Here is a 17426-nt window from a genome sequence, read left to right on the forward strand (position 1 = left end):
ACAAGCCAGTGGAGCAGAGTCTCACTTTGGCCAGAAGAATGAGTCTCAGAGAGTGTGTTTTATTTCTTCATTAGTGTGCCGTCACAGTGAGCGATCACTAAATGCGGGCCTGCATAAGAATGCTTGGGTTAAAGACAGCATAATGAACAAAGAAGGTGCCTGATTATCTTGGCTGTCAGCACAAGGGAATTGGGTTCGTCACCTGGCTTAACCAACTGGGAAGAACTGATTAGCGGCTGGAATCCATTTGAAAGGATCCCCTGATGTTTATGTTCCCTTCCATCGCCACATCTCGTCAAGGGAAGCCGATAAAGTCGGGAATGAGAAGGATTTGTCTGTGGGATACCCGAACAAGAGGTTCATTGAGAAACTCCCACTATTTCCTCCTCTGCTGAGCCATCTACTCAAGCGCATGGCAGAATGGGATTTTCTGCAAAGTTAGAAACCTCTATGTCTCTCTTGTGTATCTAGCAGTGTCTGCAGCAACCTCATGTGGCTACTCAGGTCTGGAAATGTAGAGATCACAAATAAGCAACTGAGTATAATTCTTAACGCTATGTGTGCCTATAGCCAACAGAAAGGAAGAAAACCTCAGACATAGACGCTTAGTCCATCAAACTCTGTAGAGATGGGATAGCCATCTTAGCTGCACGAGAACCAGATTAACAGTCAGATTTTGAGTCCCACACCTCAGTGATCCTGAGGTGCAATGTAGCCACTGAATAACTGAATTGTGTCATCAGTCAGGACAATAATCACAAGTTAGCATAGAGAGTAAGTAAAGTGGTGTCCCCTCCCTGAGAGGTGGTTTGGCCAAGGAAGTGACCAACTAGAGATAAAAGAGAGACAAACACTTCTCAGATTCCTACCGTGTGTCGGTCAGGCCTTCACAAATATTTTCTTAATTGTTTAAAAAAAAAACAGCCATAAGAATAAGAGTGAGAATCCTTTCACAGATAAGGAAACTGGGGGGCCTGAAGATATAAAAAACTCTTTGTCACTACCCTGACTTGGATAGTGTTAGGAGCTCTGGCTGGCTGGGAAGTTCGGTGAGCCTGTCATCAGAGCTATTTTGTCTTCAAAAAAGCCCTGGGGAGCAAGCCAGCAGGATACAGTGATGGTCAGCCCAAGAGCTGAGCTGGGCACACAAGTCACACAAGACTTCAGAGCGAACAGTAGAGGCAATTTAAAGAACTGGGAAGAACCCCTGCTGGTCTTTATTGACCTTTATTCACCACTCAGAAAGCTCACAACTCCTGTTCCTTAATCTTGTGGAACACAATCTCAGGGCTAGGGGGTCGGGGTGGAGGGAGGGGCAAAGGACGGGACAGGAAAGTCATATCAATTTTTAAAAAAATTTTGTTTCAGTTTATGAGGTTAGAAAAAAGAAATCATTCCTTTTTTTTTTTTTTTTTTTGCTTTCATTCGCATCTTTGGGATATATCTTAACAATTTATTTCTTCAGCACTATAAGATCTCACATAGCTATGGTGCAGTTGCAAACACCCCAGCACAACACACATATATATGACAATCTCTGGAGGTGCCCTACACTCCCAAGCACGAGGGACAGTCACTGTGTTGGCACAGGGCTAAGAGAATATGCTTGACAACAAATCAGAATCCGGAGGATAAAAAACCTGGGCCTTTCGATGTTGGTTAAGTTTCCTGACATTCACTGCTCTCAAACCTTACCCAGAAGGAAGGAAGGAAGGAGTCTCTGTAAGAGTAGGTGGGGTTCCTCATACAAATAAAGGGCCATTATGTAAACATCAGCTCTTGTGCCCTGAGTTCCCACCACTCAGGGACTGCTGTTTGGTAGTGCCTGCAGATAGAGACAGGGCCTTCATTCTTAAATCACCAAGTTTAACACAGAATAAAAAATACTGAAAAGCTCAGGATTCTTTTTTCTTTTTTTGAGACAGGGTTTCTCTGTGTAGCCCTAGGTGTACTAGAACTTACTCTAAAGACCAGGTTAGCCTTGAACTACCTGACTCTGTCTCCCTGGGATTAATGGTGTGCATCACCACTACTTTCCAGCTAAAAACTCAAGATTGAGGTTTAAAAAGCAGGAAGGAGCTGGGTATGGTAGTGCACGCCTTTAATCCCAGCACTTGGGAGGCAGAGGCAGGCAGATTTCTGAGTTCAAGGACAGCCAAGGCTACACAGAGAGACCCTGTCTTGAAAAACCAAAAACCAAACCAAAACAAACCAAGAAAAGAGAAATCAGGAAGGAAACAGGATAGAGATGGTGGTGACCATGCAGAAACAGAACTTAGTCTGGGGATGGTTACTTTAAAAAATAAAAAGTGGGGGGGGAGGGAGGGGAGGAGTTAAGAGACCTTTACTGCTATGAATTCATGTAAGGCTAGATTAGATCCCTTTGCACTACTTAATTCTAGAAGTTTAATGCTTGCTCTGAGACACCAGGCAAGAGAAACAACCGCCCAGGAATATATACTTGAGTATTCAGGAAGGGCAGCTCCATTCCTCTGCTGGTCAGGGGCATCTAAGAGCTAGCGGTTTCCAAGTTTATTAAACCAAGGAGACCTACAATACATGTCACTACAAGGTGAGCATGTGATCAAGTTTACCATGTAGAGTGCCAGGCACATCAATCAGCTACATAGTGTTTATATCACCTACCCAAAGTGCCTGGCATAATATACATATAGTGTTACATCACAGTTTATATCGCCACTGTAGGTTGTCACCACAGTAGATTCTCTTGTCATAAAAGCTAATCCAGAGGGGATGGTAATTCCAGCACAAGTCTAAGATGGACCTGAATGAAACCTCTCTCCTTTCTCCCAGTTAGTAAGGGTGGTTCTTGATTGTGCTCAAAAACTAGGAATGGCTTCTATGTTCAGTGATGCTGGCCCGGGTTGGTCCATCTGGAATTTATAGTATTCCTACTTGCCAAATTCCAAAGTGCTCTAGAACGAGATGTTTCTTTTTTGTTTGTTTGTTTGTTTGTTTGTTTTTGTTTTTTCGAGACAGGGTTTCTCTGTGTAGCCCTGGCTGTTCTGGAACTCACTTTGTAGACCAGGCTGGCCTCGAACTCAGAAATCCACCTGCCTCTGCCTCTGCTGGGATTAAAGGCGTGCACCACCACGCCCGGCTTGAACGTGATGTTGTGTATGCAGGAGTGATGTAGTAAGGGGATACTTGATGTCATGTGAATGGCTGCAATCAAAATAGAGGCACACTGTAAGTACTGTGTGAACTTGCCATCAAGCTATGAAACATAAATGAGATTCAGGTTTATGGCTGGGTCTCATGTCAAATATTTGTGTGTGCGCAGATATTGCAAAAATCCCCTAAATCTCAAAATGCAATGCTTTCCAGAACAAAGACATATAGCAAATGTTATTATTAGTTCTCTTCAACAGATGGAAAAATTATGACTTCACGGACTAAGGAGTCACTTTGCTAGCAAACCATGGACTGAGAAACAAGCCCTGTAACTTGAAGTTCTGTAAGCCACATTACCAGGCTATGCCCTAAAAGGCAGTCTTCAACTGTGCAAAAGGAGAGAAATGCACAGGGCCCATCATTCCTGCCTTTGTCAAGGTCACAGACACTGTGGGATCTATGCCAATACCTTGGGAACATTGTCCAAAGAAAGTGTGAGACTTTCCTATCCGGAGTCACGCCAGGCTTGCCAACCCCATCTATTCATCCATCCAGCATTTATTAAGTGCCTAATCTGAATTAGGCATTTATTAAGTGCCTAATCTGAATTAGGCATTTATTAGGGTCCCGACACCAAACTCTGAGAGAAGAAAGAAGAGGTATAATGAAAACCAAAGCAATGACCTGAGTACTCTAAGCCGTTTCTTCTGGGACCAAAACATTCTCAAACCCTGCCCTCTCTACCTAGTTCTCCTGTGCCTGTCAAATTGCCCCCAGCCCTTGATGCAATGGTAAAGCCATTTATAAATTCCATTCTCAGCTGTAATTACACTGTCAAACAACCTGCACACTCAATTTCTGCACCACAAAGTAGTCAGTTGGCAGCTGTGCATTTTGAAGGCAACCAGAAACAGTGGAAAGAGCCTTTCTCTTCATAAGCATTTCGCCTGCTATGATAGAAGGGGATGCGTGCTTGATATCTAATTTGCCCCCTGCAAGGTTATCCTGGGAGAACTCCTGGCAGCACCCTGCTAGGTGGTAATGAGAGCTGCTGGCATCACAGGAGACAGGAGACAAGCAAACCACTTACGGGTGCAGGGCATGGAGGCCGCATCGTTGTCAGCTCTGAAAAAGCCTCGGTCACAGGTGCAGGACGTGGCTCCTTCCCAGACAGAGTAGCTGTGCGGTGGACACTTGGCACAGGAGGCGTCCGTGGAAAGAGCTTTGTAATATCCAATTTTGCAAGCTACAGGGAAGGAGAACAAGAAAAGCAAACATGAATCACTGCAGGAACAATAGAGCAAAATGTGAAGGCATTTCCTTGATGGCAGAAGTCGGGGTGGGGTGGCAGGAAGGAGGTAGCGGAGATCACCTGGCTTGAAATGCAGGTTAAGTCAACCCAAGACATGGACTGATAGGTCTTAATGTAACCCAGGCAAACTCGCTATGTAGATGAGGGTGGTCTTAATTTCTCATACTTCTCCCTCCTGCCTCTATCTCCTTCAATGCTGGGATTGCGAGCATGTGCCACCATGCCTGGTTTATGGAGGGATGGTGATCAATCAAACCCAGAGCCTTCTGCTTGCTAGGTGAGCATTCTGCCAACTCAGCCACAGACCCAGCATCATAGCTTCTCTTCAAGGCTCACAGGTAAATCTGATTATGTGTCCAAAGGACACTGCCTTAAAACTCCTATGATCAAGTAGAGCGCAATCAAAGTTTACTGGAATATCTCAGGGTAAGAGGCACTATCTTGATCCACCTTACTGCACCCCCTTTCCAAAACACTGCTATCATCAATGTCTTTAAAAGGAAGAATCCCAGCTTCCAGCAGATAATTGCAACTTGTTACATGTCAGCTTTGACCTCAAGTCTTCTGTCCCCCATAACTTGGACATACAACCACTTACTTTTGAATCTGAGGGTGTACATATGTGTGTGGGGGGGGGGGCAGGGTTGATCTCTGATTTAATCAACTGAATGAAAATGTGTCCAGACGCTAACACAAAATTGGTTACAAAAAGACTCAAATAGAAAACACAACAAAAACATTTCTAGAAGGCAGGACCGGGTACTGCACGAGCCACTTCCTTTCCGGACAGTACAATGAAGGCTACTTAAAGATAAGAGTCTGGAATAAAAACCAGCTAATAACATGTTATTTATTCACAAGTGCGGTGTGGATTCCCCTACCTTCATTCATTTTCAGCACACACCCTCTGCCCCCTGCAAGGAGCACCCTGCAGAGGTGAATTCTCAGAGAATGCAGGTTTTTAAGCACCTGCGATGGCTTTCCATGATCTCAGCTTTATAAACATCACACAGATACTGAGGACTACTTTCACTAATGTGGAAAAACTCAATGCTGCTGTGAAACCTCGTCATAAAAATTAATTAATAGGGCTTTGCAACCTCCCCCTCTTTTTCCTCCCATACCTTTTATGATTATTCTCTAAACCTATCTTAACCTAAAATAAAAACTGTACTGGCCCCATCAAGTATTAAGGTCACAGATAAGGACGTGGATAATTAAGTGGTTCCATAGCATCGGAGGTTGGGAAAGAAAATGAGTTACCCACAATTTCCTCGGTGCGATTTTTCTCTACACTAGCTTCATTTATCATGGTCTGAGAATGTGTCGATACTACCAAAATCTGTGTGGAGGACAGATCCGTCCACTAGCTGGACATACAAGAAGAGCACCCACAGTAGCCATCCAGGGACTTCTCCAAAAGGAATAGATGTAGTGATCCACACATGCTGAATGCGCTGTGGAGATAGGACAGCCACAGAGAGCTGCCACATCGGTCCAAAAGCACCCCCCCCACACACCGTCCAGTGAAGCCCACCTCCTCACCCTATGGCCTGGTCTGCATGAATTTGCCTCCTCTTCGTCTCCCATAAAGACAAGCGGGAAAAAGGACTTTAGCAGGCGCTCCGAAAGGCGCAGTTACTTCACTCTTATTAACTAAAGTTGTTTATGGAATTCCCTTAACGAGCCAAAACTTTATGGCGTGTGGAGCACCAACAATAAATGTGCTCCTAGATCAATCTCTCCCTTGTTTGCCCTTCTGTCTTTCACTGGACCGAAGCATCTTTAGAAAAACAAATTGCTTTGGTAGCTGTGACTTATGTGTCTCCCAAGTTCATATGCATGCCACAATTAGATATGGTTCAGCTTGCAAGGTGCTTTGGGTCGCATTTAAGACGGCCCTAGGGTGTTCATGAAAAATCTGCAACCCGGACATAGGTGGGAAGAAGCCTGCCAGGTCTTGGAGTCCCAAATCACACAGCAAGAGCCCTAAACAAATGCACAAACTCTCTGGGTCTCACCTGCTACTCAGAGAGTTACATAAGACAAAAACAACTAGAAACTCAGGTTAGGAGTACCAACAAGACACATCTGATTTTTTTTTTTTTTTTAAAAGATTTATTTAAGCCGGGCGTGGTGGCGCACGCCTTTAATCCCAGCACTCGGGAGGCAGAGGCAGGCGGATTTCTGAGTTCGAGGCCAGCCTGGTCTACAAAGTGAGTGCCAGGACAGCCAGGGCTACACAGAGAAACCCTGTCTCGAAAAACCAAAGATTTATTTATCATTATACATAAGTACACTGTAGCTGACTCTGAAGAGTACGGATGTGAGCCACCATGTGGTTGCTGGGATTTGAACTCAGGAAGAGCAGTCAGTGCTCTTAGCGGCTGAGCCATCTCGCCAGCCCTGACACATCTGATTTTAATGTCTTGTGAGTGGAGGTGGGGCTGGTGTGCAGAGATTGAGGGAGCCTAGAGGCTACCTTTGACCTTGACAAGTTAATAGGCACCCAGTCATGTTAATGATGAGCCACTGAGTTCCTCTAACCAGAGAAAAGGAGAATGACTTCATTTTAGCAAGCAGCAACTTTCTTTAAGCCCCGTGAGGCAATGGGGGCTTTTGTGAAAATGCCTGGGGAGAAGGACTTTTTCTTAGGGGACCAGACCACTGGCTAATTCAAGCACACTTTCATTTTTATCAAACATCAACATTTAATGTTGCAAGATGAGAGTAGGTGATAATTTGATAGAAATTAGTCAGTGGCTGGATCACTATGATAATGAAAACACTGGATTCTACTGGAAGATGGTTTCTTCTAATTTGTTAAGAGCTCAAAACTTACTATGTACTTCTTCAGTGAATTTAAAGGGGAGAGAAAATGTGTTTTGAGTTTATATAGTTTCTTCCTCAATGTTCATATCAATATGTTCCCAAGGATAAATGAGTTTATTCGGGGAAATACAGAGTCCTATACCAATTTAGAAAATTGAAAGCCGCTGTTCTTTCAACACATTGACTATTTTCATCTCTTAACTTCTTGCTTTTACAAGCACAAGCCAAAAAAAAAAAAAAATTGTCATTGTGCTGTTCTCGGCAGCCCCTGCCACCCTTAACTACATTAAGACCATGTTATTAATATTTCAGGATTCTTAGAAAGGCTCTTTCAAAATATAGTAGTGGCTTTTCACACACACAGCCATTTTGCTGCCTACATTCAAAATGACCTGCTAAATTGATGGTTTGGTATATTTCTTTGCTCTGTGTGGTTCAGCCTTTCAGAATTTAGCCCATAGATGCGTAAGTGCATCCTGCATCTATCTATTCGCCACTCTACTTAAGCATCTTGAGATGCTCACCATCCTTTTTATTCGAAACATAATTCCTGTGGAAGATGCACTTGGCACAATACACAGTGACAAATACTTATTTCTCATCCTTTTTTTTCCCCTGAGTTGATTGAGAACTGCTGCTCTGTACTTTTGAAAGCAAATGCAAATCCAACATGTTTTCTCAAGAAACGTCTTTCTCCTGTATGTCCCAGTAAAGATGGTCAGGATGGATGATCTACTCCTGTCTCTCATGGAAAGATCAACTCAGTACAGCAAACTTCCATCCAACCCCTTTAGCTTCACCTTCATCACTTCTTTATGCTAACATGAAATAAAGGAAAATGGAGAACAATAAGAAGAAAAAGGAAAAGGGAAAATACAGAGGAGCAAAAGGAGACATTTGTTTCCTTAGTTTACCTGCAAGCATAACTTAAGAGTCTTCACCAAAGGTAGCAGAATAAATATAGAGCTTTTAGGGGTCTACACTTTGAAATCATAGGACACAGGAATACAAGGCAAGAAGAGAGCCATAAATTCTAGCAGCTTGGCCGCAACTGAGACCATGTCTCAAACCAAACAAAAGCTAATGTAAAGTCTGAATTTTTAACTTCTAGATTTTTATTCTGTTTTGATTATAGATACCAATGAGCTGGCTGTGCCTACTCTTTAAAAAATATCCTGTAAAGAGCACACAGGAGGCTGAAGGCTAGGGGATCTTGAGTTCCAAGCCAGAGTTCAAATTATACACACACACACACACACACACACACACACACACACAGAGCCCTCTCTGGTATGGATAATTATGGCCACTTTTGAGAATTACAAAAAGATTCACAGCACCTAGTTGTCTTCATCGTTCATTATAAGTTAATTTGTAAAGTAACTAGTAACAGCTATTTTGGTGGCAGATGTCAAACAAATTATTTAATTAGTTGCCATAATGATTCAAGTGTTTGAAGTACTGATGCTCTCTTGCGGATATGCAAGAACCCAAGGTTGTAAAAGGAAACTTCCAAGTCAGACAAGCATCTAACTCCAGAGCTTATGCCCCACTCAAGGTTTGTATGCACCACAGTGAGCTGAGGATGGACCTTTCAGCAAAATTCTGATTTAGATAGCTAAGAGGGTGGGGAAGTACAAAGATGTCCCACAGATCTCATCCAGATTCTCACTGCTGCCTTCCCCAGCCATGGTTGTCATCTGTGATCCACTGCCTGGTTTGAGATCCTCTAGGGCTGTCAGTTTCCTACTGAGAACTGGTGAAGCTGGTCTACCAGACCAGCTATAGGACCACAAGTATCTGGAACCCCACGACCCTACACACACAAACCTGCTTACTTTTATAATTATTATCTATTGCAATCACAGATAAAATGCCATTACCTTGCATTTCATCTTTTACAATATTTCTCAGGGCTTGGGGAGATCCCTCAGTGATTGAAGAAGCAAGAGGGCCTGAATTGGGCTTCCCCAACACCCAAACAAAAATAGCAGGTGTACCATGTGACTTTAATGCCAGCCCTGGGGAGACAGGCTACGCTGGAGCTTCAGCACCAGCCAAGGGAGCCAAATCAGAAAGCTCCAGACTCAAAGAGACATGTCTCAAAAACTAATGTGGACACTCAGTGTAGACCTCTGGTTTCCATGCACGCTTGTGCAAACACATAAACATACATACATATTGGCATCATGTAAAGATACAAAGGACATACATGTACATGCAATTTTTTTTCAGTGTGACCAGTAAAAACCATAAGCTTATTCTACAATCTTCCATTTTATTTCTCTTATATAACATTGCTCTGCAAACAGTAGTATTGACCCTGGAATGTGTGTGTGTGTGTGTACCCACCCTTGCAGAAGTGGGTACTATAAGATACGGAGCTATACCAGCAGCACCCTGGAACCTTTGTCAAGACTCCCAGACCCTACCTCAAGGAACCTGATCAATTCCCTTAAACTGCAGTTTCAGGTAGCTAATCTTGAAGTAAAACCTAATTTGAATTACAGTCCAAATTAGTAGTGATGTGGGTGTTTGGATGGGGAGCAGTTAAAGGTTACCTTCCCAGGTAATAAACCAGTTATTTCAAATAGAGCCTCCAGAAGGTAGAACAGAAATTCCAATAGGAATCCTCTGAGGAGAATTTGAGCCATTTATGCAAACTGGTCCCTAAGGAGTACTTGGCTCTTGGCCCAAAGGCCTCTCCCTTTTCTCTGGACGTGACCGAGGTGCACACTTCCTGCATTCTGTGTACCAGACGCAAGGTTTTATTTTGGAGTATCAACATCAAAGCCACTTACTGACCATTCCAATAAATCACTTCTCTAATTAACTGTTTGCTTCTATTTATAACATAAGAATAAATGATGTGTAAAATAATCTGTATGATAAAGGATTGCTGCATTCAAGATTTTGTCAAAATGTGCAAGCCCCAGTTACATTTGGAAAAGCTGGAAGTGTTAGGCAATAACCCTCCTCCCAGCACAGATTGTGAAACTGAGGCAATAATAATAATAATAATAATAACTACAAATAAGGTTGGCCTTTTCTAAGCAATGTGATCTAATGTTGCTACCATCTTCTGCTACTCCATTCTCTTGAAGCCCTGTGGCGATGATGACTGACAGCTGTTACAGGAAAGAGGCTCTTTCAGGACACCCAGACACTGCTCCAGTAAATATGGTCAAATGCTGCTAGACACATAGTATTCAAATCACATTGCCATATTAATAAACGAAAGTGGACCACTAAGAAGACCTTAAAGATTAGCTCTCACTGAAGTCAGCAAACCCTTCTATAGAGCCAAATAGTAAGTAACTTAGGCTTTCCAGGCAAGCTCTAAAAGATACTATGTAACAAAATAGAAAACAAATTGTTAGTGGTACGATTTGAACTAATTGGAATGGTTAATTACCTTTTTTGTATTAGATATTTACTAATGAGGAGAACAGAATTCTTTATTGGAGATATAACATTTCTCTTAATTGGTCTTCAAGGAAAGCATTTTCTATTACCAAATCAATTGCAAATGCCATCCATAAAAACATTACTAGCTTTCAGGTCATATAAAAACTGGTAGCAGGCTGCATTGGGCTCAGGGGGCTCTACACCGTCAGCCAATGATTGAGCTGGTCTAAAATGAACGCCTTGCCCGCCCCAGGTTCCTTTTTGGAGCATGTTAGAAAGGATGGGAATCTACAGCCCCTGCTCTCTTTGTCTGACTGAAGAGCACTCTAACAGTCACTGCAAAATAGAAAACTTCCTATCAGCTTATCTTATTGGAAACACTGATTACTGTTATACACCACCTTTCAATTGATTTTTCTTTCTTTGATTAAATGATGTAGCCAGACCAGGTTGGGGGAGGGAGGTGTAGAGAGGGGTGTTGCTACTCTATTTTCTGATCAGTTTCTTTTAAGCTCTTTCAAAATCCTGCGGGGATTACTTTGAAATTCACATCTTTTCTTGACTACCCAGAATGGTAGGAATGGTTCGTCTACATCATAAAAGATTAGGCTCCAGGTGTGGAGGTACACACCTTAGATCTCTAAAGGCAACTTTAAATTCTCCAAACACAAGTTCAAGGTCAAGCTTCAGTAGTAGTGAATTACTGGTAGACTGGGCTAGACAAGAAAAGGATGGTAATGAGATTCAGGAGTAGGCAAGTTAGCTCAGCTGTTAAGAGAAGAATGCATATCGTTCTTTCATAGGACCTGAATTCAAGTCCCATCACCCAAGTCGGGGAGCTCCTGTCGGTAACTCTATCTCCAGGGGACTGAGGTCTCTGGCTCAGGTAGGCACCAGACTTGAAGGTCACACAGAAACACACACATAATTAAAAACAAACTCAATCTTTAAAGCAATAATGGTGGGAGTGGAGAGGACCTGGTTGATTTCCTGTATCTACAATTAGTGACTTCCAGGGACAAATGTTTTCTCTGCCTTGTGTCTGTGGAGACAGGCTCATTCCAACCCCAAATCAGACGGGCAGAGAAGGACCTAAGAGCTTGGTAAGATATAACAAGTTATATTCTTGGATTAATGCTGGGATTCCTAAACTTTGAGACATTAGCGGACCAATGAAGAGCTGAAACTGAAGACAAGCAAGGCTAAGTTCGTAGGATGCTAAAGCTCGGTAAGCTCCAACTTTAGTTTAGAGTTTTCTAATCGGCCTTCCCCAAATGACATGGGCAACTGACGATTAAGTCAAACCCCAGGTTCCACACTTACTATAGTCTGGTGGGACCCAAGAATGTTAATTTCTTTTGAATTCTGAGGGAAATAAAAACCCTGCTACAGCAGGTACCCCATTCTGAGAACTGCTCAATTATAACCAGGTCCATCTCCTAATGTATGAGTGAGTGAGTGACTGAGTGTGACAGTGTGATTTTTATGTGTGTTCTTGTGTCTGTGTGACAGGGGGCGGACTTCACGTGCCCTGCTCTATCAATTTCTGCATTATTCTTTTGAGACAGGGTCTCTCACTGAACTAGAGGCTAAACTGTCAGACAGCAAACCCTGTCACCCCTGGTCTCCATAGTACTGGAGTGGACAGACACATTCGGCTTTTACATGGATGCTGAAACTTGAACTAGATCCTCATGCCAGTATAGCAAATGAATTGACCATTCACTTCAGCTCCAGACCCATCTCTGAATGAAAAAGTCAATACATAGTTCATAGCAAATAAGTTCAAAAACACTTCTTTTGTTTTTAACCTAGAGGACAAGTAATAGGCTTTGTAGTTTGGAAAGGGGCGTGTCAGACATTTTTGTAATGCATGAACAAATGAAGCATGACAATGATCACATTATTCTGCACATAAATAACAGGCCCTTAGTACTTAGAAGACTGAACCTGCTGAAGGTCACGCTCAAAGAATACGAGGTACCAGGTGAATGTCTTCAGTCCTAGAACTTGAGAGCAGAGTTTCAAGGACCATCTGGGCCCTGAAGTTGAACACCAAGCTGAAAAATGAGACCTCATCTCAAAACCCAAATTTAAGCAACCTTACCAACAAACTAGTGCTGTATCAAATCAGCACCCTGTGATATCAACCCTGTGGATATCACTGTTGCCTTTTAACACTATGTTCCTGGACACCTAACCCTTCTTTCCTTCTACATATTTCTGGCTCTTTGATAATAAGTTCAAGAAGGTAAAACCAAATAGTTTTTAAAGGTCGCTAAATACATTAATAGTTTGGGGGTTATCTAGTGCACTCTGGGGAATACAGAAAGTTTATACTACTCATAGAAAATATTCTTCCTATAACAATATTTGGGCAATCTATAAGAGATACATTGTGTCGTTTTGAAAGCCCTAGCTTGGTATAGGATCCTCAGGACACTGTTTTCAAAGGCTGTCAGAAGGTGGTAGAGACACTAGGTTCCAGACTTTAAGCAAGTTTGCTAACAAATCCTTGCCCTCCCTTCTTTAAAAAGTTGAGGATATTTGGGACAGAGATGTTTTATAATCAACAACAGCAATATAAAGTAATATAAAGGATGCCATGGACAAAAGAAATGATCTCTTATAAGAGATTCTATCTCCTTCGCCTTCCTTTAAAACTGCAATAATTCGATTCATACAAAAGAACCCATAGGTTCTAGATTTGGTTCTTAGTCTATTGAACTTGGAGAACAAAAGCCCAGGCTGTGGCCTACCTGACAAGTTTGACTACCAGGCCTCAATATCAGGTGAAGAGGTGGGATGGTAAAAAGCAGAGGGAGTCATAATCAATGTGACCTTAAAGAAAGGGGAAGAGAAAAGGGGATGACCCAGAGACACTCCTCCCAAGTCCATTTTGCAGATATTGACAAGAACTTTGAGAGGAAGAATAGGGAGGTGAGGCCAGAGTAGGCAGAAACAAGTCCTGCCCTGGGTATCCTCTGGTTGATCATTTCCTCAATAATGGATAGATAAGTAAATGGACCAAAGAAGTCTTTGCTGTTTTACAATAACAAGGTGAGTCTCAGTAGGTAGTTCTGCATTTTGGGTGGGGCCCACCCTCACAGATAACTGCCTACAATCGAAAACTCTGGATTCCTGGAATCCAAGGTGACTCAGGAGGACAGGTTAAAAAACAAGGACTTATCTCAGTGGCAAAGTATGGAGGCAGACAGAAGGAAGTAAGATGAAGGCCTCCACCCTGCTTTCTTGTCCTTTGTGGGTCCAAGCTAAGTCAATGCACCATATTGGATATGTGAGCTTGTACAAACGATGTGACATGTCCACATTCTGATTCCCATCTGCAGAAGTGATAGATAGAGACTGCGTAAAACAAACCCCAAAGAAATGAAGTAGTGTGGGGTATGGCTAAGCAGCTCACTCAGTTACTTGTTGTCTCCTGAATGAGACAAAAATAGGGATAAGCCATACTGAAAAATTTCCCTCAATATTAGCTTTTATTAAATAACACTGAATATGATTTTTATCCATTGTGATTTTAGTCTATCCTTATTTTTTTTTAAAAACTGAGATTACAACAATAATTGAATTAAGTTCATACAGTAAGTACAACTTATTTAACTGCAAAATAAACAGGTAATTTCTTTTTTTTTTTGGTTTTTCGAGACAGGGTTTCTCTGTATAGTCCTAGTTGTCCTAGAACTCACTTTGTAGACCAGGCTGGCCTCGAACTCAGAAATCCGCCTGCCTCTGCCTCCGGGTGCTGGGATTAAAGGCGTGTGCCACCACGCCCGGCTTGAACAGGTAATTTCTATTTAACAAAAGCTTTAATTGGATAAGTGACTGGGTGGGGGTTCTTGTGGGTTCCTTCTTTCCAGCAATATTGAGCTCCCTCTCTTCCCACAAGCCCATGTCCTTACATTCTCTCTTTAGAGCTGGCTTTCCAAAAAAAAACAGACAAGAGGAGGAAATGACAGAAAGTATGCTGAAAATTGCCTTGCTCTTTCATGAACAGAAGGCAGGATAAATAATCCCATAAAGAGGTGGGTAATTCCAAAATGTCAGCTGTGGATGGTTCTCAGGCAAGGTGCAGTAAATCCTCAAGGAGCAAAATTCAAACAGAGCTTGCTCATTTTAAATTAACTCCATGAAAGTTACTGAATGAGGACTACAAGGAAGAATTCTTCTGTAGCAAAGAGTTAATGCTTGTTGTCTTGATGGCCAGGTTTTTTAAAGGTTCCTGAAGTATTTTGTACGGCCGTTCCATTTACTCTGAAGAAGCAGCTATCCTGTGTCTGTAACAAAACCCAAAATTACATTCAAGGAGCTCAGAGGCCAAGCAAGCGTATAGGTTCCCTGGGAGAGATCTACCAAACCTTGTTTTTTTCAGTAGGTCTCTCTCACACTAGTACCTGAAGCTCTTACATCGGGACAAGCCGGCCTGTAAGGCTTCTTGTCACAAACATAGTGAGAATTTTGGTGTTACACAAAGAAGCTGGGCAAGAAATTCATCTTTGCAAAAAGGATGCATCCAAACCCAAACCAGACTATGGAGCACTGAGGCTAACACTCTCTTGTCTTTTATGCCTCCTTGGTGGGGAAGCTCAACTCACAACCTATGGGACTGGCTCTATGGTGAAAAGGGAATCTTGGCCAGCCTAGCTATCTTTGATAGAAAGAAACCCTTTCTCATGGCAGGGATCTACCTGTCTCTACCGTATCTGAGATTAGGGGTCCATGCCTGGCTTTTGCCTGGATGTTGGGAATCAAACCCTCATATTTTAGGGGCAACAACTGAGCCATCTTCCATGCACATTTGGGGTGGGAGTAGAAACAAATGGATAATTATTTCAACTTGACAACGTGGTACCAATTTTAAAACAGAAGCAGAAAACAGCAACCCTTAAGCACAGTGAAGGTTTGGTTTTTTTCCTTTGTTATTTTGAAACAACATATTTTGCTAAATAAAGATCTCTCACTCCTACTCTAACCTTATCCTCATTTTCCCAATTAGGAAATTGAAATTTTGCTATATAAAAAAAAAAGCAAATCACATATTTGAATACCACTCCAAAAAAACTATCAGGCTAGTACCATAAAGTGTACAAGCTCTTCAAATTTTATGTATTTCTCCCCTTTTATGATGGTGTTCCTTCTAAATTTTACATGAGAACCCTATAGCTTTCTGTGGTAAACTCTGAGATTAAGAAAATAACTTGATTTTCCTCAACTGATTTCATAAATGAACAGAACTTGAGTGAATGACTCTATAAAAAGTTCAAGGTCAAGAAAAAGATGGAAGCATCCCTTTGCTTAGTATACTGAAGTGTGTGTTACTCAAAGGCTGAAGTTTTTAAAAGCTACATTGTAAAGAAAAAGAAAAAAAGAAACCCAAGGCTGGGGCAGAAAAGCAGAGTATTTGCAGCTCTTGCCAGGAAACCTGGGTTCAAGTCCCAGGCCCACACTGGCTTACAAGCCATCCCAACCCAGTTCCAGGGGATACATCTTCTGGCCTCTTCAGGCACCAGGCAAGTATGTGGTACACATACATACATGTAATCAAAATGTTTATTCACATTAAATAAGTAACCTCCAAAAGTTTAAAAAAAAATTTTTTTTTTTTTTTTAAATTAGGATCTGGGATATAGTCAGTGGCAGAGACACTTCCTCACATGTCCAAGACCCTGGATTTACTATTACAAAAATGTTGTAAGTAATATAAAGAAATATGAAGAAAGCCAAATACTTTAGGATGAAGTACAGGCTGTAAACACTGTTAGACAAATGTCTACCTTTAATTTGAATGTAAAATTACTGATAATATCTGGTGAGACTTTTTTGAAAGCCTTAACTAAGCTACCAGCTAAACTTTCCATCTGTCACAGCCAGGACATGACATTAACAGTGACCTTGATCTCCCAAGACACTTCAGAGAGCATGGGGCTCTATTGTCTTTGTCCTCCTTTGATATTTAGGGTACATTCAGACTAGTTGCTCATTAGAGACCTGCAGTCACCAGCAACTGATCAGGGCAGCTGCTTGCTCCTCACCAACCCATGCTCTCCACCAACCCTCTTTTAAAGCCTGGACCAGTGTGGATTAGCATCACTGTAGCTGCATCTGCACACACTGAGATAGGAATGCTGGTGAGGCCATAGAGCTAACCGGTGTGTTTCTACAAGCATGCGGTCAACCTTTTCCTAATGATCACATTAGCAATCCTGAGGACGACTTTATTGAGCACATTCTAAGAAAGAGCTAAAAGACTGGGACTATGAAGTTGTCACCAGCAGACCACAGCTTACTTTCACATCTTAAGGGTTATTGTCTCCTAGAGGGGACTTCAGACTTTCCGGAGGGGGCAATTCTTTTTATTCACCTCGCCAAGTGATGCAGATGCATGAAACAGTGGAAGTAATAGTAGGGAAAGAATATGACATAAGACTCTGAAGTACCAATCAGCTGGAGAGAAAAAAAATCTTCACCAGGAAGCCAGTTCCACCCGCATAAGCTAAAACAGTAGTTGTCAAAACCCTGATAGGGTAGGATGGACACTGAAGGTTTTACTAAGCTGGCGACTGGCAAAAGAACCAACAGTTTACTTAGTTCCTCTGTTTATTTAAAATTAAAGGCTGCAATGGAGACAGCATAGGGATGAAATATGTTATAAAGCTGGGGCCAGAGCAAGAGAAACACGTGTTAAATAATTATTTGATTAACTCAGGCAGCACAGCTA

General features: G+C 42.1%; 1 protein-coding gene across 2 annotated transcripts in view; it reads right to left on the reverse strand.

The window, feature by feature from the left end:
• Epha4 (EPH receptor A4) overlaps nt 1–17426 on the reverse strand; it is a 142258-nt gene that overhangs the window by 72421 nt on the left and 52411 nt on the right. For both annotated transcript variants that reach the window (XM_021155750.2, XM_021155831.3), the window contains exon 4: nt 4226–4381. In XM_021155750.2, the coding sequence (XP_021011409.1) occupies nt 4226–4381 (156 nt within the window). The remainder of the gene's footprint in view (nt 1–4225; nt 4382–17426) is intronic.

This window comes from Mus caroli, unplaced genomic scaffold (genome assembly GCF_978045245.1).
Source record: "Mus caroli unplaced genomic scaffold, Mus_caroli_1 scaffold_1, whole genome shotgun sequence".
NCBI lineage: Eukaryota > Metazoa > Chordata > Mammalia > Rodentia > Muridae > Mus > Mus caroli.